At 48.7% G+C, this 27,679-nt stretch overlaps 1 protein-coding gene across 1 annotated transcript in view; it reads left to right on the top strand.

Annotated features, from left to right (window-relative positions):
• The window catches only part of LOC144165979 (BBSome complex member BBS1-like), a 39,392-nt gene that overhangs the window by 9,816 nt on the left and 1,897 nt on the right, over nt 1–27,679 (top strand). The window contains exons 4-12 of the mRNA XM_077695650.1: nt 9,012–9,058; nt 9,396–9,437; nt 9,510–9,588; nt 10,361–10,492; nt 14,551–14,775; nt 16,086–16,317; nt 18,091–18,282; nt 19,519–19,814; nt 21,207–21,287. Coding sequence (XP_077551776.1) covers nt 9,012–9,058; nt 9,396–9,437; nt 9,510–9,588; nt 10,361–10,492; nt 14,551–14,775; nt 16,086–16,317; nt 18,091–18,282; nt 19,519–19,814; nt 21,207–21,287 — 1,326 coding nt within the window. The remainder of the gene's footprint in view (nt 1–9,011; nt 9,059–9,395; nt 9,438–9,509; nt 9,589–10,360; nt 10,493–14,550; nt 14,776–16,085; nt 16,318–18,090; nt 18,283–19,518; nt 19,815–21,206; nt 21,288–27,679) is intronic.

Here is a 27,679-nt window from a genome sequence, read left to right as displayed (position 1 = left end):
TTATGGCGTCTAGAATGTCTGGCAGTGTGCTGCCAGCGTAGGAGAGTGTAGCACACTGACTCCACACTTCCAAAGGAGCTTCCACACTTGTTCTTCCGAGGATGCGTCGGGCTCCACAAGTCCGCAACACGAGCAGGAAGAGGCATCGCCCAGTTGTTGGGAAGAACTTCGTTGGCGTGACGAGGTGGCCGCCGATCAGAACTTCGACGACTTCGTGAAGGCTGACGCAGACGCGGACACTGGCACAACAGAAGTCTCGACTACGAGGAGAAAGTGCAGCTTGTTTCCGGCGCACAAAAGGAGTCAGAAGATGCGAACGGTTCGGATACTGTCGAAGCTCCCGTGCCCACACCAAGCCGGGTGATGGACGCCATCTACCTTCTGAGGCGGTTTGCTGGGGCACACGAGGGTGCCGAGGACGCCTTGACTTCACTGGCCAGCTAAGAGAAGTGTGTGCTCACGCTGTTCATGAAGCGCGCGCAGACGAAAATCACAAGCTTTTTCACTAGGCAACGAATTTGTCGTTCTCTAGAACAAAATCTGTCGTTCTCTCGATTTTACGAAGTTCCCGATTTAACGAAATAATTTGCGAATCCCAGTGACTTCGTTAAATGGAGGTTCAACTGTGCTTAAAAGTTTAAAAACTACAGAAAAAATCAGGTGCAGAACATAAGAGTCATTTCATTATCGATGTGCTACAGACTGGCTTTACCATGATGGACATACTTAAAAAGCTTAAAGTACGGCAAAAATCGGGATGCATTTTGTTTGCTTTGAAATGCTCGTAGAGACCATAAAGAGAATATGCAACTTTCGGTTCATTTGAATGAACTAGCCTTTGGTAACTTTACACATGTTCATTCCGCCCTCGAAGGATGTTGTTTTCAACAAAAAATAAAAATATTTAAAAATTTTCGAAACATTTCTCTACAAAATTTTATGAGTGATGTTGTAAGGGAAATACTAAAAAACAGTTGTCGGCGTGTTAACTGTGTGATAGTATTCAAATGGTATAAACCTTTCGAACTCATTCTTCTGGGAGATGCCATTTTATCAGCGCGCTGTGCTAGCGGCTTTATGATTGATGATTGGTGCACTCGGCATGAAAATGTAACTGCGCATGTGCAACACACCCCAGAATATGCCGTGATCATAATTATTACAGATTAACGGATGAGAACGTTTATGCGATCAAGCTGAACTAAAGGCGCACCCCTACAATCGCATGCACATTCATGTTTCTTGACGGTGGCCCCGGTAGGCAGCCGCCAATCGCACAAACAAGCTTCTGTGACGTCCTAGGGCCAAGGCAAGAAAGCGTCTGGCGAGTCGCCACTGCTTTGTAGGTGTTCTATTATCTAATCAGTTGTTTGATGTTCGCGTTATAATTGCCATCACTGTTATTGGGACCAATCTGTCCTTTTTATGGCCCAACTTGCACTTTTTATACATGGTCCCTTTAATCAGTAATGAACCACGGCCAAGAGTTAAGAGGATACTTGATCAAGAAGTTTATGACTAGTACTGCGCACAAAAAACTGGACCAAGGGAAGATAACAATAAAGTTTTTTTGTGCGCACTTCCAGTCATGAACCATTTTCAACTAGCCCGGCTTTCCACTTTGCTTCAAGAAGTTATACATGTCCCCATTATTTAGAGCAAAGAAAACTGCAGGTACATTTGGGGCAAAACATATGAAATCAACCGGCAGTCCCCGCGTCCGTATAGTTAGGAACGCTGGTGGGTTGGTTTTTAAGATAGTAAGCTAAAAAAGTGGCCGCCGAATAAACGAGCGCGACGCGTTCGATATGGCGCACAAAGGCTTCAGCACGTGCGAGATTATAGCAAGCACAAAAAAAAATAGAACTCCCGCTTGTGCATGGAATCCGGACGATGTCGTCTGCTTTCGGATGCTTTCTGGCCTGCCACAGGTACCCAATGACATGGCGAACAGGCTATGTATGCCGGTTTCGACAGAAGAGCTGTATGATTACGTCAGACGTATAAACGGCGCGTCAGCGCCGAGCCCTGACAGCAATCCTGCAAGGTTTTACAATGTTTTACCAGGCAGAACAAGGAAGAAAAGATAAGGAAAAGGATGCAAGCTGTCCCAGGAGAAAGCGCGCGAACACTGCGAAAGCGGGAAAATTGAATTGCATTGAACAAACCTCTGTTCAATTCACTGTTCAAGAGGAGAGTGAGACAGAGAGGGAAAGAGCGGGAGGGTGGTTTCCCCGCTACAAAGGGGAAACCAATAGCAATCATCAATCATCATCATCATTATCAGAGCGAAGAACGGCGCCACAGTCCGTTTGGGGAATCACTGCTCTGCACTTCCGACAGTTTTCACGCTGAGTGGAACTGCTTTAATTTTTTTATTTACAGATAATCTGTCTGAGCTATTGAGACATAGCAAAAGTGAGTATAAATGTTCATCCCAAAGAAACAAGTACACAATTAGACGAAACACATGGTAGTACACAATTCTTTGTCAAATTGCTCAGCGCTGAGTTTGCGCAGACACCCATCAAGTTAATTCATAAATCCACCGTCCGGATCCGCCGCGGTGGCTCAGTGGCCAAGGCGTTGTGCTGCTGAGCCCAAGGACGTGGGTTCGATTCTCGGCTGCGGCGCCGCTTTTCTGATGGAGGCGAAAAGCGAAAATGCCGTGTGTCGAGATTTCGGCGCACGTTAAAGGCCAACTGCACTCAAAATTTCGACTTCTTGAAAACCCTATTTCCGTATAGTCTGCTTAAAAAGAAAGCAACATGCAAAATACAACAGCTGAAATACGCACGTGGACGCCGCAAGCGGCCAGCAAAAATCGGCGATTTTGAAACCGAAACCGAGGAGAGCGCGGCCATTGCACTGACGTTGCAGCCGTCCAGCGAGCGGCCGGACGGTCACCAGTTCGGGAGAATGTCTGCGCGCAAGCTCTACGCGCGCACGGGGCAGCAGAGCTCGACCGGTTCTCCCGCTACGTGGCTGGCCAGAGGAAAAAGCCACCGTCGGCTGGAACGTCACAGGCGCGTCATGGCTGTTTACGCGATCCGCCGGCAGGTGCAGAGTGGTCTGCGGCGGAGCCTTTTTAAACGCTTCTGACTGATTAACGAGGCGTTTCACGGGGCTACCACTTGTGTCTCAGCTTATTTGGGGGTACTTACTACGCATTAAAAACAAATTTGGCCGAGGTGAAATTTGAGTGCAGTTGGCCTTTAAAGGTCCCCATGGGGTCAAAATTAATCCTCAGCCCTCCGCTACGGCGCGCCTCATCGCCTGTGTAACGTCGATGCGTTAAACCATAATTGATGAAATCCAACATCCGTAGAAAAAAGGAAAAAAGGAAGAATCGACCTAAGTGACACAATATCCAAGGGATCAGATCGTCGTGTACAGCGTGCAGAAGAGACAGCAAAAGAAATGGGCGCCAGAACACCCGAACCAGGCGCGTAGCCAGGATTTTTGTTCGGGGGGGGCTAAGATTGTTCTCGCCCCCCCCGAACAAAAAAAGTGCGGTAGTTTGCAAGCACCCTTAAAGGCTATGAAGATAAAATACATGTTTGGTTCATTCAAAAGTCTGCCTTGTCCCGATATCAATGATACCAGTTTTATCGCAATCTTCAAAGGAATAATCAAAATATTAAATTAAACGTTTGAAGCAATGGCGAATCCCCGCCCACTTTCCGGCGGCGATTTCACTATGACAGTTCAGGATCTTGTTGGTACGATTGGCGCCCAACGACTTAAGTCACCGCCAAGGAACATGATTGCGCGATTGTAGACGGGCCTCCATTGATCTTATCATTTGAATTCTAACGTGCATTTAACACACTCATAACTACGCGTTAGTGCTAGCCTATATATATACCACTCCTGCCGATATCACTTCACTGCAGCGCTAAATTTTAAAAATTTTGACATTTGTTGCATTGCTTCGGTTTAAAAAACGCCTGTGATTGGAATGGAGATCTGCGAGTTACCAAAGGCTAGTTGCTATTCAATTGAACAAGGTTGTATTTTGTCTTTAAAAGGCTCTTTAAGGTTCTCTCATGATATTGGTGTTGATTATGATTGTATTTGTGCCAGCTGAAGTTGTAAACTGGGCGGAAATCCGCAGACCACGTGGTACAAATCTCTGCCCGTGATACGGGACGTACATTTCACGCACAGGAACCTTGTGCAGGCATTGCATTAAACGGCCATAGTTTCATGCAATTACTTGCTTTATCTCAACGTGCGGAGTATGATAGGTGTGACAACCGCAATAAAATGACGTAGGCCGTAAGAATTAGATTTTTTTTATTTAGTTGTCCTTGTCCAAAATGCAAAATAAAATGTTTTGCGTACGCCTGCACAGTAGCGGCCAGTGTCAGGCCAATGGAGCTCATTCTGTGCAGTATACATCGATTCTATGCACTTGCGTTATCTGTAGCGCAGATCTTATCTTTAAAAAATGAGAGGCTATGAATTATACATACAAGAAGCGTTATATCTCTAGCAATAATTTTAACAACTATCAACCCTAAACACACAGACATCATGCGCAATAACAGCGCTGTTAAGCACGAAAATTACATGAACATGGCAAGATTAGTCCACACCAAACCGTAATAATTCAGCCATTGGTATTTGTTAAGTCATGCCAGTTTAAATTTGCGCTTCTGTTTTGAGTCTCAACACAGTCCATTTCGTAGCTTCTATCAGGTCTCCGGGCGGACATGAGAAGCTTGTGCTTCGTAACATAATGGATCTGGTTTACATTTCGGCACAGCCTAAATGTAGAGTCTGCTGTAATGAGCTTGGTGTTCTCAAATAGTTGCATTATTACCTGTCAAGTTTTCAATGCTTCGTGCATAAATGCCCTATAGTCTGCCTGAAGGCGCGTACTATCCAGTAACTTTTCTGGAGCAGCCACCCCATTTAGCTACCACTCCTAGATGAGGTAGAGCAAGTCACTGCAAAGTTCACCATTCGATACTGTATCGAACTTTATATTTAGCAAGAAAAAATAGTAACGCAAAGACGACGATGTCATGACCGTACTCTTGCGGTTAGGCATGTTCTGTGCAATCTGAGCAAAATATTGCTGTTTTGAGTTTTGTCGTGAGATCTGAGGAAAGAGTTATAATGCGGTCCTACCATTTTGGTTTCAAACTTTAATGAAAGGACATACTTTTTTAGCTGACGCGTGCACTGCCATTTTTCAGCCGAGTACACAATGCCGGTTTTAAAGCTAAACGATAAAAAAATATCAGTGCATAAGCATGGGTGGCTCTGGAATGTATAGGGCGCACATGAGTTTTGTAGTTTTTGTTAGACGCGGGAAATGGAAATTATGTTGGGAATCTCCTTGGCCCACCAGAAAACGGAGGATTGGGCAGCTGTGCAGAGCCAGCATGACCTTCGGGCGTGGTGCGATGCGCGAAACAAGTCAGCATTTTGTTTTCCGGAGTGCACCAAGAAACCATGCGCATTGGCATGGCCCCGTATACAGAAAGACCAAAGACTACCATGCTTCAGCATGAAGCGGACAGTAATGACATAGTTAAACTTGGTTGACAGCGAGCGTGATGTTGAAACTGAAGCATGGTTTCAGGCTATACGACAGGATAGATTGGCTAAAAGTTGCAAAGTTGTTTACCGTGATAATTCCTCGGTCATTTCGGTTACTTAGGAAATGCTGACGATTGCTCAAAATGTCCTTCATGCAACATTTTAGAATGTATAAGTAGCAGTTGTGGATTCAGGAATAAAGACAACAGCGCGCACCCGTATGTGTGTGTGCGGGGGGGGGGGGGTGAGCGGATGAGGAGGGCGGAGGTGTGCTGGTGCTCTTGAGGGGGCCTGCTGTCTGTAGCCCGTTTATTTAATTAGGAAATTATGTTGTCTTGCACGACCGATTGAGCCTTGAAAGAACGATACTCCTGCGTCCACAGAACTTCAAAGAAGGTCAGGAAGAGTTAAAAGAAAATTCTACCAGAAAGGCACGTTCGTTTCTTCGCCACCAGTACGAAGGTCCTTCACTTGCGCTGTGCACGTACGCTGCTATGGATTTAAAATTGGGTGTAGCAGTCGATGCACGCGTAGATAATAAACGCGGTAACAAAAGTCCCGATAACGCGCACACAATGCAACAGCGGCTACATCACATGGAGTTTCGTTCCAGTAAAAGCAAACTATTAAAACTGCAGCCAGAACAAATATATTTTTCACTCTTCATGTACTGATACTCACGCTGTCCCGATACACTCTGAGTAACCCTCTCCAACTTCCTGCATAATAAAATATTTAGGCGTTACAGGAGTTGAATTTACGTTTTCCCTCATTAAAAATCACCTGTCCGCTCCACCGTGGCGCTTTTAACAACCAATTCAAACGCAAATACTGCATTCGCAATAAAACGAAATACACAATTTTAGCTCGCAGACGCAAGGTACTGGGGCATCGTATAAATATAAAGAAATTATTATTTAAATATCAGAGAATGCATAACTGATCTGCACAGCACAACTTAACGTACAATGCAACCTCCATCGTCAAAAGACATCAGTGATCATGGAAGGATTAATCACTGGAAGGAAATGACTTACAATTCGAGGCCTCTTTTGGGTGTTGGCACTTGGAACATGAGCTTCTCAAAACCAGGGGCGCTTCTATCCTCGCGACATATTGCCGTTGTGTTTCAGGCCCTTAAAGGGACCCTGCAACACTTGCCATTGACTACTAATAATGTGTTTTGGGATAAAGACTATCGTTCCAGAAATCTCCTCCCGCAAGAATTTTGAAAATCCGTTCACAATTAACCAAACTACGCGCGATGAGAAATCGCGCATAATCGTTCCCTCTCAACTCGACCGCGGAACGCGACGAAAGCTGCGCGCTCTCTCCCGGAGAGGGGGGCGGCTCGCGGCGTTCTCTTCGGCGGCCTTCGATATATCACATGCCGGGTAGTTTTCTCCTTTTCTCCGCAACGCGGAGGTGCCTATTTCCGGTCTGGTGCCACAAAAAGCAGGCATGGGTGCCTGCTCGCAAGTGCGCGCTCGGGCTGGTAGGGCGTTTTTGAAGCAATAAACGTTTGTAGTCGAGTGGTCCCGTTGAAAAGGAAGTATTGAGCTCATCACTCAAACTCCGCCGGCACTCAAAACACAAAAGAAACGGCAAAACTGTGCCTACAGGTTCAGGCATAGAAGAGGTTCGTACCCAGCGATGACGACGACGGAAATGGGAGAATCTAGCCGCGAAGTTGACCAGTGACAGCCGATCGGGCAGCCATGGCCTATGTGACGTCCCTTAGGCCATGCATAATGAGGACAACTGAAGAGAGAGCGGTTGGTTTTTCCGCGTCTTTCACATCGATTTGCGCGCTCACCGCTTCACGTGCACGTGTAATATTTGGTTCAGGTATTCCTGGCAGTGTAATCTAAACGTCGCGCAGGTTTACTTGCACTGCTCAAAGAGTGTTGCAGGGTCCCTTTAATATACACTGCTCTGGGTAGCCGCCGTCCAGAGAAAAAGCAGCCGTGAACGCAATGGAGGGGCTTTAGTTGTGATCGAGGTAGAATATGGCCACCTGATCGTTGTTACTCTCGCGACGTCGTCTGCCTGTGGCAGGGCTGGTGACCGCGGTGCCTTCCCATTTAGGATAAAGTCTGGGACTGGCTCGGGGAGCTGCAGCGCGCCTTTTTTGTCGAACCGCTGTTCTCCAGTTTCCTAGGTTAGGGGAGAATACCGCCGAACAAAGCTGCCTAATCGCAGGGGTGAAATTGATTGTCGCAACATCGCCGTCTGAAGGAGACACTCAGTGCGCGCAGTCTGAGCCCACTCCAACAAAACCCTCCCGGGCTCGACAGAAACGTGAAAAAGGAAGAATGAAGGGCTGACGCGAGGAAGAGGGGCGTACCTTGCTGTGTGTCTCATTCGCAAAGGCCCTTTGCCCCCGCACGACATTCATCCAGCTAAACTGCATGTTTCATCGCATTCTTCAGTTACCTTGCACGAGTCTTGAATGTGCACGTGCCCACGGCCGCTTGATCTCCCCTTTTCTAGGAGATGGAGCGGCCGTGGTCAGCCACCACCGCGTGCACGTTGTTCTGCTTAACATACAAAGATCGTCTGTTCCCTTACGGGCCTGCATCGTAACCATCAATGACCGGCGGTCCCTCTTTTTTTTTTTTTTTCCCGCGAGTTAGTGCGGACCACTCCTTGCTTCCCCGGCCGAGTCAATCTCCTCTGCTGAGAAGTACTCAGCCGGCCTATTATTCTCTGTGTTGCCACATGTCTCGCACAAAGGGACACAACGCATGCCTGTGTCGTCCCGTGCGCTGAGCTTACCTGAAGGCGCCGTGGCTTTCAGGGCTGCGGCTGCCCCCCTCCGCAATCATCCCTCAGCGGTTCGCACCCTTCAGGGGCTTCATTTTGTCACTGCCGGACTCGACTCCCTTTCCGCAGCGCGGAAAAAGAGTCGAGTCCGGCCGTGGTTTTGTGTAAACACCCTTGCGTAGGGAAGACATTGAGTCGTGAATGCTTCTACTAGTGGCAATTTCAAAGGATATGCAGCTTTGTTCGCAGGCGACGTACCAGGCATATATAGGCAGACCGGCGACGGCCGGAAAAATTTCGGGGGGGGCTGAAGCCCGGTCAGCCCCCCCCTGGCTACGCCACTGACCCGAACGCGTGTGAACTGTCTTATGCAGAAGGATGAAACGGTCAGAAGAGCACTAATATTGGAGAAACTGCAAAGATAAAACATGTGCAGGCGAAGTGGGCGAGAATTGCCGGTCGTGGAGACAAGAAAGGAACCTGATTGTTGTTGTTTTTTTTTTGTGCATAAATTCCAACTTAACTATGTCGTGTTTGTGGTGAGGTGACCAAACAACGAATCCATATCCAAGTATTGGCCTTGCGTAATGCTCTGTACTCAATGATGCAACTAAAACAGGACACCCTGCCCAGCATGCGTATAAAACTGCCAGCGCAATGAACACCGTGCGTGTGTCGCATGCTTTTTTCAGGAACAAGTCGACCCAGACGCACTTAAAAAAGACCTCGAGGCCCTGCGGTAAGTTTCAATGACTTGGCGGTGCTTTCGACGTTACGTTGTATTAGTGAGACACAAGGTTAAATTTCGGTTTGTACAAAGCAGATTTACCCCTGACTTCGTCGATCTCTGTGCATTAAACGACTGTGCGAAGCCACGCTGCATGCGCGGACACTTTATCGAAACAGCACCTCCTGTATTACAAACCGGCTAAAAGTGACGCTACTATACCAGTCCCCACTCGTAGCGAGCAAACCTCTCTCCCTAGCTCTCAAACGTGGGCAGCCACATCACAATCGAATAATCCCGCCACGAACAATGAAAGAGTTGGTTATGGCGGTTTCCACTTTGCACGCAGGTCCCAGGGAGGCATGGGACGGCTGACATCACGATCCCACAAGTTAGTGTCAACGTAACGAACTATAGCACAACGCTTGTGTCGACGGTGCTGCTCACGCGTTCTCCATTGCAGGTTCCTGCTCCTGGAGCCAGGCGACGAAAGGGCCTTCATCGAAGCCAACAGGGACTTCCCACTGAAGAGGCAGACCCAGGTATGCGGAACCCTCAATCTTCCATCGATGGTCTTTCCAACGGCACCGAAAACTGAGTTACGTATCATCATCATCGTAGTCGTCATAAACAGCCTACTCAGGTCCACTGCAGGACAAAGGCCTCTGCCACGGACTTCCACCCGCTCCTGTCCTGCGCTGCTCGAGTCTATTCTTTGCCCCCGAGTTTCCTTGTTTCATCCCCCCACTGAAGTTTGCGGGGATAAATTGGTCGCAGTTAGCACATGACCGGGATAATTGGGTATTAATTAGAGAGGTCATTGCCCTGCAGTGGGCGTAGAGAGGCTGGTGGTGGTGGTGATCCTTCCACTGTGTTTGGCTTTCGACTTCTTCTAGACATGTCCACTCTGTTACTTTGCGTGCAAATTGCTACCGACGAAAACATGCTCATAGAGTGGAGCACGGGAAGGCAGCGACACTGAAGAGACGCTGTCATTTATTCGTCCTGGTCGTGTCTGTGTTGTGCGTGTTTCATATTGAGGGTTGATCTTTCCCGTTAGTTGGGAGATGACATTGTAGTTCGGCTCTTCATTCGCGACACTGTACGTCGAGAACTTTTACTGAACCGAAAAACGGGGGAAATTAGGACCTCTACGCTGCTGCGTGTCCTGAAACGGAAGCTCACATCCCCCTATAGGGTTCCCGGAGCCCGATAGCGAACGGAGGTGGCCACAACGCAGTGTGCGCTGGAGGTGAACGTTGAGAAAGGAAGGTAAAGCAACCAGCTATATATACGCGACGTCCTTCGCTACAGGTGACGGCCCTCGGCCTGCTGAAGAAGAAGCTCGCGGACGTTGATGCAGCCTGTTGCCTTCTGCTGACCACCGAAGATGGCCGCATGTTTGTCCTCGAGCCGGACGCCTTCACACTCCTCGCAGTGGTCCAGGTAGATACCTCTGTGGTTACCAGTATCTAGGAGTAAAGAAAAGCTTAGGAGAGGACCAAACGTCACCTCTATTGAAGCCGGAAGCGCCACTCTTGTAGGTCGCTCTTTTTTGCTTGTTTTCGAGCCCACGCCATCTCCTTAACCTCCGCTCGTTCCACTGTCGTCTGTTTTGTCTCCTTCTGCCGACCATGGCTACCGGTTGGGCCGCGCAGTGACGTAGGCCCTCGGTGGGCCACCCTTCGGCGCCTTTGCTAAGACACCCGGTGAACGTGGTCCCCAATAAGCGTTAAAAAAGCCTTGGTTGATTTCTCTTTCACAGGAATCGGTAAGACACGAAAGTAAAATGTGCAGCGAAATCTGCAGCTGAGCATGATTTGCGGGTCTGCGGCTGTCTTGTGAGTGTGCTTGGCGAGCGACGTCCTGCTGGCGGGTCGCTTCGGCAAAGGTGTACTGGCGTCATTTGCGTAACAGATATGACGTCAGCGAAATCTTGGTGTACACCAGCTTAAACACTTCCGTTATAAAATATAAAACCCGAAAACGAAGTCAGTTCTAAAGGTTGCTTCCCCGCAAGTAGACCCTGTGTGCAGGGGTGCACCCTTTACAGGCCGCTTGCTCGTTTGTACTGCACTTCCGTGACGGATATGACGTCGGTGACATCTTTGTGTACCCGGGAATAAAACACTTTCGTGTTAAAAATCTGCGAAATTCAGAGAATTTTCTACTAATGCGTTGCATTCTTATGCCGCTTCTCTAGAGTGTGACTTTTTTACAGACAAACTTTTTGGCTTTTCTGAATTCTGTTCACCAATTATTTCCATTTACGCTATTATAACGATTACAGGTAGAACTTCTGCGAAATCTGCATTACCATAGAAATGCAGGGTGTTACGCGGTTCCCCGTTTTCCGTAATTTTTTTATATTTTTCTTATATTTTATTTTTCAACAATCTTGTTTTCAATTCAAGTTTATTTTTCCCAGAATCAACTGGACGACTTCCTTATCGTGGACCATTTATCTTCATTTGGGCTATTGAGCGATTACAGCGGAAGCTGTAATTTTCCCTAATTTTTTTTGTTTTCTTTTTTTTTGTTATTTTCAAAATTTCGTTCGACCGATTAATTTCATTTGCGACAGTATAACGATTACCGGTGGAACTTCCGCGACATCTGCATTTTTGTGGAAATGTGGGGCGTTACACGGTCCTGGCTGTGGGGGTACTCGGCATAGAATGCTCCTCCACACTTCTCTCAATGCGCCGGTGATCGCAGGGGCCTCTCCTAAGCATTTCTTTCCTCCATGCCAGTCTCTATAGACCTAGCTACTTAATGTTTGTAAAACACGCTGTGGAAAACTGTAAACTTTCACAGCCGTAACGCCTACAGTTGCAGCAGCCGTAATTGGGACGGCAGTCGCAAACCATGTTAGCGCCACCTACTTTGTGTGATGTGTCTATACATTTTTGCATTTTTGTGACTGCGAAGTGAAGACTGCCCGCACTATTTGCTTCGCTTTCATTGCTGATCATAAATGGTTTAACCCTGTTTTTTCAACTATGTGGTCTTTGTTGTACAGGTCGCTAATGCGTCACGGCGCGGTATTTTTTTTTTGGGGGGGGGGGGGGAAGCAGTGCCAGCTGCAGTTGCTGGCTGACTTGATGGAATAGAAGAACATGATTTACCACTGAAGTTCGAACAGATTTATTCACAAACGCGACTTCCAGCTACGGGGAAATCATACTTTCGGCTACCGATCGATGCCTGGTATACTGAAAACAAACACGTGCTCTAGAAGTGTATTCGATACTCGGCCCGCCCGTTACAAAAACAAAAAAAAAGATAAAACAGCTTGTGTCTAAAAGGAGTAGTGACACGAAATTTTAAAGCTGAGATAACTATGTAAAAAGGTTCCTTCGTATATGGAAATATATCTCAGAAAGTTTCAACAGTAATTGTTCAGTGTAACATATTTTAAATCAAGTTTAATCATAACACGCACGAGAAAGCCCATAACGCATACCCTTTCAATATCGACATCAGCATGACGCGTTGAGTGCCTCGCCATGCACCCCGCACCAAACACTCAAACTGCCGATGTCAGGGAACCCGTGACGTAGCCAAGGCGCTGGCTGCTGTTGGCGCGCGCTGCTCCGCCTTTTGTTAGACGTCATAGTTTTGGGAGTGATGTCTCGTTGCCCGGCCGCATGTACGGCCGGTCTGGACGCGCGAGCTTGCTTTGGCGCGCGCGTCCAGACCACATGGTCTAGACCACGGAGCAAGATATAAAGAGGAGCGCCGACTGTGGCCCAGAAAAAATCGTTTGCTCGGGCCGATAATGTCCACGCGCCGCCGGCCGCCCAGCTTTCCCTTTGCTCTCTTCCTCCTTCGTTCGCCCTCTCGTCGCTGTGCCTCTGTACATGGCTCTTCCCTTCTTCGCTCTCCCCAGAGGCACCTTTTCTTGCGCAGCGACGTCTGTCTTATGCCTGTCCTACTACGCAGGAGGCATGCGTGCCGCGCGGAATTTAAACACCCGTGCGCGGCCGCAATAGACGGCGCAGATAATCGCACGCCGCCGCATACATGGCGATCGCTTATTCCCGGAACGTTTATTCTGACATTATGAAGATCCACTAAAAATATTGTACTAACCCAGCACATGTAAGCGCAACTGAACGACGACGACTTCAGAAGCACCAAAGAATGAGCAAGAGTAATATGGAACGCCACAACATAGTCTAGCGTGATTCTGCTTACGACGAATCGATGCAGCGCAAAGGTTACCCTCTGTTGTTATCCCGCTCTCCGGCCGCGTGCTTAATTATTTATGCTGCTTCTGCGCACGAACAACACTTACGAGGGTCGCCCGGAGTCTCCATCGGCAAACGGCAATGATGCACATTTCTGTGCCAATGACTGAATTGGACGGCTGCCCTGTTGTATCAAGTGCACAAAAACACTGTCAGCTTGATAAGGAACCTAAGAATATCAAACGCATACTTCATTTTAACTCATGCCGCAACTTACCGCCCGATGTTTACGGTCGTGTTATCTCGTCGATAACACCGCGACTCCAAATAAAATGCTGCGATTTGTATGGCTGCAATTTTTTGGCCTACCAGGGTTCCCGGCGTTTTTTTTTTTTTTTTAAGCGGCTGACCAGCAAAACAACCGGCTCGTTAAACCTTTTCTTTCGGCGAGTTATCGCGAAATGAAGGCTTCTGAAAAGACCGCACTGTCAGGGACTTGATCTTGAGCAGATTGCTGCGTCGCGGGCAGTCGCGGGTGATGTTATCGCATTTCTGTTCTTTTCTGATGAGCGTGTAAGTGCCGGCCCGTGTTCTAGGCACACTCTGTTTTGGACGCAAGTTGCAGAACTGCGAGAAAGCTGAGGGAACTTTTATAATCGCTAGTGATCAAAACCAATTGCTCCTTTCGCCTTTTGTAAAACCTGTTAAAACACAGCCAAATTGGTATTCCCAAATTTACAAAACGGAGCCACATTTTCGGCAAACACCGCGCAAAAGGTAGTGTTTGTATAGCAGCCATATGTTTGTGTGTGGTCTGTATATTTTGTTTTCCCGCCATGCAAACCAATCCTTAACGTATCTTTGCCGTACGGCCACTCAATTCCTTCGGTTACCCAGAAGGTGCTGTCGAACAAGTTAATCAACTGTGCGAAGTAGGCGCGCCATGAACGCGAAGCGGCGCCAAAGCAGGCCCAAAGCACTCCGTGCCCAAAACCTCCGTGGTCTAGACCGGCCGTGATGCAACGAGAACAGTGACGTCAAGAGCCTGTCAGTGACGTCGTCCTGTCATGGCAGCCGCCTCGACGTTCGTTTTGTCGAAACCGAAACAGACACGAATAAACGAGGCTGTAAATAATTATTTACAACAGAACTGAACTGAATCTTTGGTTCTTTTTTTCTTTCTTGTCTGCCATCCCCACAACGTGAGCACAGTTCTCATGGTGGAGCCTGGCGACTTTACGCTGAAACGCACAGCTTCGTCTATCCGGGATGCTGACACCTGTGGTTGTTCCTCCTGTACGGCGTGCGCAGGTTCCGGGTGCCGTGTCGTGCCTGAACGCGCAGGGCGCCTTCGACGTAGACTTCCACGTGGCCCTGGCGGGCAGGGACAACCGGCTGTTCGTGGTCAAGCGAGGACACAAGAACGCCAGGCTTCTCGCCGAGCCCGGTGACTCAGCCGTCGGGCTCTGCCACCTCGAGCCTGGACAGGTGGTGGCTGCCTGCGCCGACCGACGGCTCTACGCCTACTCGCTAAAGGTATCGTGCTTGAACAACGTATGGAAGAAAGTGTAGGCCTTCGCCTCCGCAGCAGCAACTGCTCACGGACCACCGGAATTTTTGGAGCTTTCGTTATCGCATTGCTCGCAGCGTCTTTTTTGTTTTGTTTGCCTTACGGTGAATAACTTTTTGGTTACTTATCTCCGCTGAGAAGGCCTATCTGGCTTTCTGGCCTCCAATCCCTAGTTCGACTTGCCTGCAAAAAGTGCACCCTTCCCCCTTCTCCCACAAGGGTTATTATGGCGGTGAAGCAATCGTTAGTGTTAATGTGAAGCACACTTCTATCTACTTCATCACTGCACGTACAGGAGTACTTTCTATAAGCATGCAGCTCCATTCGTGGCATCTGCCAAAAAGTCGTTTTTTCGGTATCATCTGTGATTCCTGTTCTTTACTTCCTAACTTGTTAGGACAATGAGCCCTCTCATCATCATCCCAGAGTTTCACAGTATTATGCATGCTTCGCCCCAAGCAAAAATTTCTCCTTGCGTACGTTTTGACTCGTCATCATCATGATGACCCGCTCCCCGCCAATGTAAGGTGAGCACGATGAGCGGGCTCAAGGTTCCACTCACAAGAGGCAGGGGCGGTTTATCCTTCCTATCATAAGAGCAAATGATTACGACCCCTGTGCGATCAGCAGCAGGGATCAGCAGTGTGATTAGCAGCGCAGATCTTGAATAGCCAAATGAAACGTCGGCCTGACAAATATGATTGCAAGTTATCACGTTCCGTATTTAGGTATGAAAATTTCAGGGTTAATCTCTGCAACCTCATGTTCTCATTTTGCACGCACTGCTTAAAGCGACGCAAGTGTGACCTGTAGAAGTGTTAAATTCTTGCTTCCTAATTGTTTGACAAACAGACGTATATATTTAAAGCGTTTGCCCATCTGCTATAATCCTCATTCGATTGACATTGATTGATTGTGGGGTTTAACGCGCCGACGCAACGCAGGCGATGAGGCGCGCCGTAGTGGAGGGCTCCGGATTAATTTTGACCACCTGGGGATCTTTAACGTGCGCCGAAATCTCGTAGACACGGGCGTTTTTGCTTCTCGCCTCCATCAGAAAAGCGGCCGCCACGGCCGGGAATCGAACTCGGGACCTCGTGCACAGCAGCGCAACGGCCCTTAGCCACTGAGCCACCGTGGCGGGTCTTTCGATTGGCAGCATGTACAAATAAATAAACAAACTTTACGGTGTCCTTCAGTGCAGCTTTTTGTAGGTTCGAGTATCAATTCCTGCAGGACTGGCATTGCCACTGAAACTTTCTATTAATGCACCCAGGGCCAGTGTTTGTGGGATGTCCCCCTCGCCGGCCAGCCCCTGGCAGTGACGGCCATTTGCCGACCGGGCATGTGCCAGGCGGCGGCCGTGGCGCTCTCGGACCGTCGCGTCGTGCTGCACGGCGCGGCGGACGGAGTACCAACGCACGTGCTCAACGCCAGGGACGCCGTCTCTGCGCTCCACTTCGGCTCCTTGGGGAGGGAGGACAACGCGCTGGTCATGGTCGGGACAGGTGCGAATATACCGACGGTCTTTGTTTTCTAAATCATACCCTCTGACAGCACATATACATCCTGAGAACGTACTGAGCACGTCCTATCGAGGACATTACATTGTCTGGAGGACATAACCTCAGGACATTACCAAAATGTGGACAACGCGCTGGTCATGGTCGGGACAGGTGCGAAATATACCGACGGGCTTTGTTTTCTAAATCACCCTCTGACAGCACAAGCAGGCCTACATCCTCAGAACGTACTGAGCACGTCCCATTGAGGACGACAACGTAATTGTCACAGAAAATTGCACGAATTGATTCTCTTACCTGGCCTCAGATGCTCTACCAATAAGTCACGCGGGACAGGTGCGAATATACCGACGGGCTTTGTTTTCTAAATCATACCCTCTGATAACATATATACATCCTGAGAACGTACTGAGCACGTCATATTGAGGACATTACGTTGTCCGGAGGACATAAATTCATGGTCACCGAAAAGTGCCCGAAATGATTCTCTTGCCCGACTTTAGATGCTCTACCAAGGAGGCAGGTGACACACACCGAATAGACGACTTTGTTTTCTAAATAATACCCTCGACAGCAAAACTAGGGCTACACCCTGAGAACGTACTGAGAACGTCCTATTGAGGACATTACGTTGTCCGGAGGACATGAATTCATGGTCACCGAGAAGTGCCCGCAATGATTCTCTTGTCCGGCTTTATATGCTCTACCAAGGAGGCAGGTGACACACACCGAATAGGCGACTGTGTTTTCTAAATCATACCCTCTGACCGCACAAGTAGGCCTAGATCCTGAGAACGTACTGAGAACGTCCTATTGAGGACTTTCCGTTGTACAGAAGACATCAACTCATGGTCACCAAAAAGTGCCCGAAATGATTCTCTTTTCCTGCCTCAGGTGCTTTACCAAAGAGGCAGGTGACACGCACCGAACATGCACGAACCGACACACTGCATACTCCCCGACTACACGCTGTTCCCTCAAAAAACCTTGAATCATGCAGTTACAATGCTTTTGTGTCTACAAGCCGTTCCCGAATGGTGCCTTCTTGTCCCAAAACAAACCTCAAAGTCCCTCCCCCAAGCTCCTAGTCAGACTGTCTGGCTCCACCACAGCTCTAAATTCTTTGACAAGCGGCTCTTGCCAGAAAACACGGACCTATAAGTTCTCTCAGCAACCCACCTTGCAAAATTACGTTGCACGAGTGTCTGTTCAAACAACACGAACGTGCTCTGAAAACACAACTTGGCAAATACGGCCGCAGTTCATCGAGTTACGAGATAAAAAGGAGTGATGTCATCATATGCAATGCCCTTCACTCTTTGACGCGTCAGTATCTTGCGCTTTTCAGGCTGAGATGCAAGACTCCAAAATGGAGTTCCGAATTCCACTGCGGTATGGTATTTGCCTTCGCACAAGGCTTTTCGGTACTGACAGCGTTCACGGCAGTGCAAAGTATGTACTAGCTCACAACCACCATTGAAAGAACAGTCCTTCACAACGGCCACGGCTGTTTCAGCTGCAGATACAAGAGATCGCGTTTGTGACCTCGGAATAAAATCTCGCCATGTAAAGTTGGCCAACGCCCGCGTTTAGTGCAAGCGGGCGCGTAGTTAACCTTTTCGGGGTAGCCGTCATCTCATTGATAGAACAGGTTTGTTCCATGCGTAGCCACCGCTGAGCTGCGCCACTTTCCTGTCTGCTCTACTGCTGGGCCCAACTGTTGACGCAGCCTGACAAAGACGCGTGCTCGCCTTTCAGGTGGCAGCCTGACCGTGCTGATCATGCGCCGCAACGCCCAGCTAATGCGCCCGGCGGCGGTGGCAGGGCGTGAGCCACCGATCGGCGGCGGCTCCGAAGGCGGCGGGCCACTGTCGAGTTCCCGCTGGGGGCTGCCCAAGAAGACCAAGCTCTTTGTGGACCAGACCATGCGCGAGCGGGAGCACTCGGTCGGTGAGGAAGCCATTTTACAGCATCTGAAACACCCTTTACTAAAGCAAAGCTTTACAGATCTCGTAGAGCAGTTTCACCGCTGGTAAATGAAGCTGAAATGAAGGTAAATTTGACCTTCATATGACCTCAGCTGCGCCGTTTCCTTGGCAACAAATAACGTGACTCGTCGGGCCGAGCTCCGCCGACGGCCGCATTCGCCGCTGCCTCCGCCGCCACCGGCTTGGCGCATGCGCACTCCGCAGCTGGTTCGCGCCTGACCGCGTGACTCGCCGCGTGCATGCGAGCTTGCCCATGAATGAGAGCGAGACCGGGCCGTCTTTGAGCGTTGCGCGGGTGCTGGAGGCTTTGAGCCGTCGTCGGCAAGCGGCGTCTGACCACCCCGCGGATATTGCCCGGCGAGCCGTTCGGCTCGGAAAACGCCGGAAGCAGGACCACAACCGTAGAAAGAGGCAGGCTAAGTTAACCGAGTTAACCAAGTGAAACCAAAACTTAACCAGGCTAAGCCAGCCTTTCGCTTTGCATGTCCAGGGTTAGCTGAGCTAAGCCGCCGCCATTTTACCCCTACTTTTGCCAGGGAGAAACACTAATAGGGTGTAAGACACATGTTCGTTTGGACACGTGCTGGTTCTATCGGAGGCAAAAGTCTGCGGGACGCGCAGTGTGTAGCAAATAATTGTTAGCTACTGCTTGGAGGTGCGGCACCTCGTTTTTGGTTCGCTAGTGATTAATCAAAAGTTAGGGCATCTCAAACGCGTTGCGCACACGTACGTTAGTGGGGGTTGGTAACTCGAGAGTAGCGTGCAGCTGTCGCTCTAGGACATCCAGATCGAAAGAAAAACTCGTTAAGTTTTCGATTTTACATGCAGAGCATTTCAGTAACTCACGATGTCACCCGCGTTGACGTCCGTCGTAGTCCGCACCCCTCCCCCTACACTATATAAAAAAAAATACTATCCGGCGCCTGGTTTCGATCCCTCGACCCTGCGGGCGGAACGCAATGTACATGGTGCTCTACCCACTGCGCCACAAAGCCGACACGGAATGGGAGGCTACGAATGCGCCTTATATCCTTGACTCATTCAAACTACGTCAAGAAGCTGCTGATACAACGCATTCACTACCACCAACTCCCCAAACACTAAACGTTAACGCAATACACCCACCCCCTATGCGACGCATTTACTCCAGTCCCCCTCGCGGGGAGATGGGCCCAATTTTTATGCCTTTGGTGCGCAGCCATGCACCGGGGCTTCCTGCGCGAGCTGCAGCGGCTTCGGCTGACAGCGGCGCGCCACTACGCCCGCGCCCTCCAGGGCGTCGCCGCTGCTCCCGCCGCAACATCGTCCCGAAATAATGGCGGGGAGGCGCCCGCGACTTCCGGTACGGTACTCCTGGATCTGTCGGCCCGCGTACAAGGCCTGGGCCCGCAGTTCGCTCTGCACGTCCGCCTGCAATCTTCTTGCGCCCTCAGCCGCCTCACCATGGCCGTCCACAGCGCCGACCAGTACCGGCTGCAGAAGTCCACGACGCAGGTACGTGCCGATCATGAGACAGCCTGAACCAGGGTGTGATTAGACCTTTTCTGCGGTGCAGCTAAACGCCGCATGTTCGTTTGTGTTTCCCTGCTTTTTCTTTAAGGGATCAATTTCGTGAACGCCTTGTGCTGTACGAAAGTCACATCACCAAAGACTAGTTTCATCACCCAACAAAGCAATTTTCTTACTTTGCGCCAACAAACGAAAATAGTAAGGCTGTGCGAGTAGTGAATTTTGCTTTAGAAGCGAATTATGATTTTGTTAGAAATGCTGCGAATCCAAGCGAATATTGAGCGATTTCCAATGACAAAACTGAAATATACAAGTTCTGAAGATAAATAAAAGGCTTGTGTGAAAAGTTTTGTAAGCTTCTTATCTGACAGAAAACAAGTACAAAGACGCTATTCTGCTGTTTTATGTTTTACCTCGGTGTCTAGGAGAGTAAATCAAGACAAATTCATCGTTTTTCTTATGTCCCATATGATTAAAAGGGGAACATTACAGATTTTAAAGATAAATTTGCACATCATTCTATCAGAAAATCACGGCGGAACGTTTACTGGGGCAGCTTAATTAAGCACGACCATGTTATCAGAATGCAAAAAGAAAATCACGAGGGCAGATTTGGCCCAATGCCAAGGAGATAAGCGGCATTTCCCCAAAACCCCTTAGTTTTGCCGCACGTCACCGGAGCAATGCGGGAAAGCCCGTCGCCAGAAGCGGATAGCACCGGTGCATGTTATCGAACTTCGAAATGCTTAGAGAATTTATTCGGAAGTTTAGAATTGTGCGATTCGAAGCCTAATCGCATATTGCATTACTGGCTTTGACATCCGAAAGTTTCAAATATTCGCACACCCCTACCTCAGAAATTGGAACGGGATGAAGGTTGGCCAATTTAGAGAATCGCGTTGGCTGCGACGTGTCTCGAGATCATGATTAGTGGCTCTTCCCTTCCATGCGCAGTGTGTTGGCACACAGCCACCTTAATAAAAACTAGTCTAGCCTAAATTTTACCCGTACTCCCATCCTGACCTAGAGCCTGTTGGCAGGGTTCAGGTTGAAGCGTAGGGGAGACAATCCAGTGAGAACAACGTCCGTTATCTGGTCGAATATACCGAGATGCAGCGAGTGCAGCGTGCAGGTTGCACCATTGTTCCAAGTACGTAATTGTCCTTACGTCTAGAACTTTCAATAATTTTAGCCATACACGACTATTGTAAAAGCTTCAATACTACAATTGATAGACAACTATAACCAGTGTTATTATATTTTCGGCGGTAACGACAGCCTTGCGTCACAATGCCATTCACTTCACTAGGCATTAGTCACTTGCTACGAAATCTCGAGTTTTGTGACGAGACTCCTGACACATGCCACCACCTGCAGGTGGCGTTCTTGGTGCCTGGCCTTGCCTACCGCTACACACTGCGCGTAACAGCGGAGTCTGGAACGCCGGGGGTGCTAAAGGTGACATCCACATTAGTTTTGTGAACTGGTGTGCCTGTGTTCTCATCACAGAGCAAGAATATATACGAGAGGAAACGCCCATTGCGGCCGGCGCGATCCAGCGACCAGATAATGTCACAATGATAACTACGGCGACCTACGAAGCTCCGCAGCTGCGGCGGCGAACAATTTCACAGCGGTACCTGGTTGAATTTATTATACGCCTCGAGCTTCGCGATCGCTGCGCCGCCTGCCGCCGCTTCTCCGCGGCGTTGACGGGATTTGCGCTGCGTGGCTGATAGGGACTCGTGCAGTGTTTTGGTTCTGTTTCGCTTCTTTTCGCCTTTCCGCGCCGTAAAAAAAACTTGTTATGGTGACGTCTATAGTCAAAGAGTACGTTTAGGTCACTTAAAAAGCAGTTGCGTCTTCGTAGAGTACGCGATCGCCTGCAAGAGCTACCCGGGGACGCGGTTTTGCGCGCTTAGTCGCCGCTCTTCCGGGCGTCGGCGACGGCAGCAGCATATCCCCCATGTCACCTCCAAAACATCAGGCACAAATGAATACTACTGTCGCCTCGTTTAGACCTGATACTGGCACAATGAGAGGTTGGCTTCATTTTGCAGCGTGGACAACTAACGCGGCTTCGTTTCGAATATATACGTCGCAGAAAAATGTGTTTCGGGGATGTGATTACCCAATCCCCGACAATAACTAATGTCTGTTATAAGAATGTAAACTATGCGAAAATGTTAAGTAAAATTCAAGCATGTGCGTCGAAATATGTGCCCAAACACGCCATATACCAAGAACCAAGGCAAGTTAATGAAACCACGGGAAAAAATGCTGTGCAAGTGCGGAATTAAGAAACATAATAGCTCTAACAGGAATTAAAAAAAAATAGTGCAGCTTCTGACCTGCTAAAGACGTTCGCCGAAACTTAAGCCAGGTAGGGTTCATGTAACTATACGCGAAATGCACTGCTTTTTCGCGAGACATCTGGGGGGGGGGGGGGGGGGGGGGGCGCTGTGTACAAATGCGGAGCGGAATCAAGCAATGAACGGTTTAGTAATCCCCCACACAAATCTCGCGTTCACTTTCCTTTTGTTTTTCTACTTCAACGAAGAGCTGATCGTGCGACGGACGCATTTTTGGAAGTAAACAGGGTAGGCTGTTCAACAATTAAGCGATGAAAGGTGTCACTGGAAGAGTGTGGTATGTGATAAGGCCCTCTGATTTCAGTTTCTGCTTTATTCTGCAGGCTCCCTGTGCCATATGACGATAATTCGAAGAAGCATTTAGTCGCAGTCGCGGATTATATTCTAAGCCCGTCTCCGCTCTGCTCGCAGATGATATATGTAGCAGAGGAATGTTTGCGGGCGCTCACCTCACGACAAGACGACTCTGTCGTGTGCTGATCCCCGAGTATAATTATGCATTGCCCATCGTACTTTTGTTGAATATTCCCGAAATTAACACAGACTGGCTTGTAAATGGTGGTGATCAATGTCTGAAGTATAATATTGGCAAACGTACCTGCCGTGCTGTCAGGTATGAGTGCTCCGCTGATTATGTAAGCGCATAAAACCGATTTAAATCGCAGTGTATAGCCGTAGCATGACCATCTGAGGAACCGGTGGTTACGCAGACACGGCTAGTAAATTCAGGTCAGTGTAACTACAATCGGCTCCATCAAACGCCGGTTCCGCGACGCTGGCCTGTGGCACACACCTGGCGCTTATACAGACCGAATATACCACACTAAGATCGCGTGAGAAACATTTACACTCTCGTAAACACACCCCATTTGCGAACAGAGTGACTGCTCCACATAAACATGGATTTCAAACGCCCGCAAACGGTAAATCTCAGTCGTGAACGTGCCGCAAAAGCAGCGGCGGCACTGGAGAGCGGGGCGCGGACTCCCGCGGCTGCTTTCGAAACGGGCCGCTAGGGGGATTTCAGTGGCGCCCCTACAGGCCGCGCTCGAGGCGTATAAGCAATACTGTTGTTTGAAGCATTCGCCACAAGGCGTAAATCGCTATGCGCTCGAGCTGCTGCGCGACGCGGGCACGGGGCGGCCTCTAAAGAGGCCGCCCCGTGCTAAAGCATCCACCGTGGTCCCGCGTAACAACAGCGCCAAATCCTCCCCTAGTAGTACGTGGCGTCTGAAAAACGTTGCACTTATCGTCATGGCAACGAGTGGCGAGGGGAGAAAAGAGGTTGGTGACGTCGCGGACGCTGCTGACGTCATTTTTCCCGCGGCAGCCAGGCCGGGCTGCCGCGCGCCGGCCCCTGAAACCGACGCTGCCCAACTTTCGCGCCTGCCGCCGGTCGCTGCCTCATGGGCCGCTCGGCAATGGCACTGGGCGCGAAAGTTGGACGAGCGGCGGCGATGTGTCTCCAAATGGCCGCTGCCCGTCGTTTGTTATAGTAACGTGTTTAATAATTGAACGAAGAAAACATGTAGGTGATAGTATGTTTTCTGGTGTCGAATTGTTGTCTTTGTGGCGATATTAATTGGAGTGTTACACAAACATTCTTTTTGCTTTGCGTTTATTAAAAATTCATATGAGGACGTCTTTGATTCGAAGTCATGAAAACACATGTACTAAAATCATATATTTCACATACATTTTTTGTACACACATAAGACTAAGCAAAAATATGACATATGCAAATTTAGGCATACAATATTGTACAATAGGAAAAAAACGTGCTACATACACATTTACAATAACACGGTTAGGCGGGCTAGTTGGTATTCTGAATTCATGGCTGTAACTTTTGCGTAACTTTAGACGGAGACAGATACAGGTCTTCGTGTCCCTTTTTGTATCTGTCTCCGTCTAAAGTTGCGCAAAAGTTACAGCCATGAATACACATTTAGGTACACAATACTTGATTACGATAGAAGAACTCCGAAAGTTCTAGACCCTACACAGATTTTTTTTTTCGCGCACACCTCGGCGGGAGAAGAAAGGAACTTGAAAGTTCCACTCAGTGTATACTTATTTCTTGGGCTCACCTCGAGACAGGAATGTTCCTTAGACATTAAAAAAAAAAATTCGTTTCAGTTTAGAGACACAATAATTGGGAACCTATATGTTAAACGAAAACACGCACACGTATGCTTCAAGCCCTGCCTTTCGGGTGAGACAAACGCAAACTCTGAAAGAAATCGTTGAACAGCTCATTAACCTGCGTACACTTCGGAGAAATCATGTTCACACCAACAAAATGCAGCCATAAAAAACAGTTGCAACACAATGACCGCACTGTAGACACTCATTGCTGGATTATATCTACGCACAAAAACAATGCGCAACCATGTGCACGTCGTAGAACACAGAACACAAATCTAACGCACCCATCTTTTCTTTTAATGGCGCGTGAATGAACAGTCTGCTTACCGCGGGTGGGAGGGAAGGCGCGGGGAGAAGACACCCAGAAATAAAAGCTTTCCTATATTCTAAGCCGCAGATATCGGCCAGGTTGTTACAAGCTATCCTCTAGCTCGGGCAGCGCCTCTTATCTCATCCTGTCCGATACGGCATGACCATTCTAACTTCAGAACTATGGAACACCAAACCCACTCGCGATAAGATGACAAGGCGCGGGCGCGCAGTTTAGATTGAACAGCAAAGCCGGCAATGCTACTTGGTTTTATTGATTTATTTTTAATGAGCGAAACGCTTGCAATGGCGGCTGCAGACAACACATGTATTTCGGTTCGGCCTTCCACTGCTTTATGTGAAAATCTACTTGCATTGAACACCGCGGTGTTACGTCAGGTTTTTCGGAGCACTGAAGCAACGCTTGGCAGTAGTTTCGCCGCAAATATACGTTTTGGAGCAAGACGGCGGAGGAAAAAAGATGCTTAGGGCGCAGCACCTCCATGCCACCAATCGCTGTGGTAGTAGGTACTCCGTGAAAGGCAAGAAGCGCGTACAGTTGAGCTTGCCTTCTTTGTGAGCAGGTGCGTCGTGATGACATGGGATGGTTTGAGTAGTCACCGGAGGAAACGTCCAATGAAGTCGCAAACCGTCCTCGACTTGGGGCCCAAACCTAGACTCATACCTGCTGCACGAAACAACAAAAAATACCTTGATAAGTATACTGAATCGACATTCCAGCAGTTACTAAGGTAATCAAAAGACGGCAATGCCACCACAAACTGATCTGGCGAGCAAGAGTGTGCGTGCCAAAGACGCGTTTACTTCTACCAAAACTTTGCGTACTTGCACAGCTGGGATATATTTGCACATTAGTTTCCACTCCAAGACGAGTGACATGTCTCATTAACTTCACGTTACATGCGCGAATTAATTTGAAAACAGAAGAGTGCAATCGGTCGGCTTTTAAGGAATTCACTATAACTTGTACAAAGCTAATTTGCTTACCTGTCGTCTTTGGAGAAGGCGAGAAACTTGGCCGAACTTTACCGCCCTGTGTTGCTGCACCACAGAGCTGCGCAGGAGTGGTAACGCTCCTTCCTCCGCTACCCCATATTTAGAATACATTCGAATGTATTTTATAATGCAGCGAAACTTTCGGCCCGTGGAGGCGTTTAGGCAACCCGCGCAACCCTTCGCGCGCCGGCTCGCTCACGCACGCACCAAACTGGCCCGCCGTGCGTGCCGAGAGAAAGAAAAAAAAATATTGGTGCCGGTGAGCTGTTGCGCATGCGTGAGGAGGCAAGGAAGCGTTGACGGTGTGGAAAGAAAGAAACCCCGAGGGAAAGGGAAGGGCCACGCCGCAGCACCGTGCCGCTAGGATCGCCACAATTTCGGAAACCGGAACTAGCCAAAGTCGCCGACCAGTGACGCGGGCACGGAACGCGCGTTTATCTCGGACGTAGCGCGCGCGTGCGCGCGTCATCTTCCCGCAACGTCGGTGATGCTGGCACTTTTCAGTGCACTGTCGCATAACCAATAAATTGGCCGGTGCACTCAACTCGCTTCGAACGCATCGCATGCGACATATCAGGCCGTGCGTTTACAGGTTTTAATTTTTTTTGCGTTTACTTGTTTGTATTTTGGGCTTGCTGCTCGCGCAAGATTGTTTACGCATTAAAAAATGCCCCTTCTATTCGCTCGTACCGGCCCGTTTATATTTGACAGAAAATTAATCGCGAAGGTGGGCGAAGAGCGCACACCCTCTTGCTTTGGCCACGGAATGTTTCGGCGGCCCGGCAAAATACCGATGTGATGCCGCGGCCGGGTTGTACTGGGCGAGCGCGAACAGAACGCGCGCCGGCCGTGGCGATGACCGCGCACTTCCTTCGCTTGCCGCCAGACGCTGGAAACATGACGTTCGCCAAGTGCTTGTGACGTTACCAGGCTGCCCCAGGAAGCTCAGTGTCCTCTCCTATCTTATTCTTGCTCCGTGGTTCTCATGTTAGATAAACTGATAGCATTAATTGTGATGGAATTTATACAACCAGTACGTCGTACGTACAGTCTTTGTCAAAGTTTTCTAGGCCAATCCGGAAATGCGCAGGCGGCAAAAAATTCATCGTACAAGCTTACGTCCCGAGCGAGGCTGAAACATTTTAAAAACACCTTTCTTTCTCACTGTCACAAAATAATTGCAGCACATTTAAATTTAAAGCTTATTCTTTGTGGTCGGGGAGGCTTAGGATTGGCCAAGATAATTTTGACAAAGGGTGTACATAGCCTTAAAAGTGTGGAGTAATAATACTATGCCCCCTTTTACAGCTTATAATGCCGGCACAATGTAGAGTAGGTTGAAAATTTTAAATGCCTTGCCGCCGCGTTCTCATTCAATTTATAACAGCGTAGGCATAAACTTAGTCTGTTCAAAAGTGCCATTCAATTTATAGCAGTATACACGTGAACTTAGTCTGGTCAGAAGAAATTTAAGAACTTAAACAAACACTAAAAAATGCGATTAAGGAGGCAGACTACCAGCTTAGAAATTACTGCTAAGGCCTGCACTTGACCTGGGCATCTCAATGCATGTACAATACACTACAGCTTGAACCAATACAAGGAAAACAGCGAGATTCTCAACATGCACACTATGACGGCGATTTTTCTTTTTTTTTTTCATTCCAGACACGCTTGTAGTTATGGCTCCACTGATGCGAACACGGATGTATCTGCGAGGTATTTGCACTTTGCATAAGATAGATAAAAAGTCAACCACCACTAATGTATCTGTTTCTTTAGTCAGTTCCATAGCTCGTTCTACTTTACACTTGGCGCATGAATATCACATTGTTCACCAGTTTAATTGCTTGATGTCAGGGCGGAAGAATGAAACAGCCTATACGTTCAGTGTGAAAATTGGTTATTAAAATTCAAAATTCTGGCTGTAAAACACAGAAAAGCTACACCTGGGTTATGAGATGTGCTGTAGTGGAGCGCTCCGGGTTATTTTCCACAACCTGG

This window comes from Haemaphysalis longicornis, unplaced genomic scaffold, assembly GCF_048455015.1.
Source record: "Haemaphysalis longicornis isolate Haplotype H1 unplaced genomic scaffold, Haemaphysalis longicornis Haplotype H1 scaffold_153, whole genome shotgun sequence".
Taxonomy (NCBI): domain Eukaryota; kingdom Metazoa; phylum Arthropoda; class Arachnida; order Ixodida; family Ixodidae; genus Haemaphysalis; species Haemaphysalis longicornis.
Note: the sequence above shows the minus strand (reverse complement) of the source record. Positions and strands in the feature narration are given on the sequence as shown.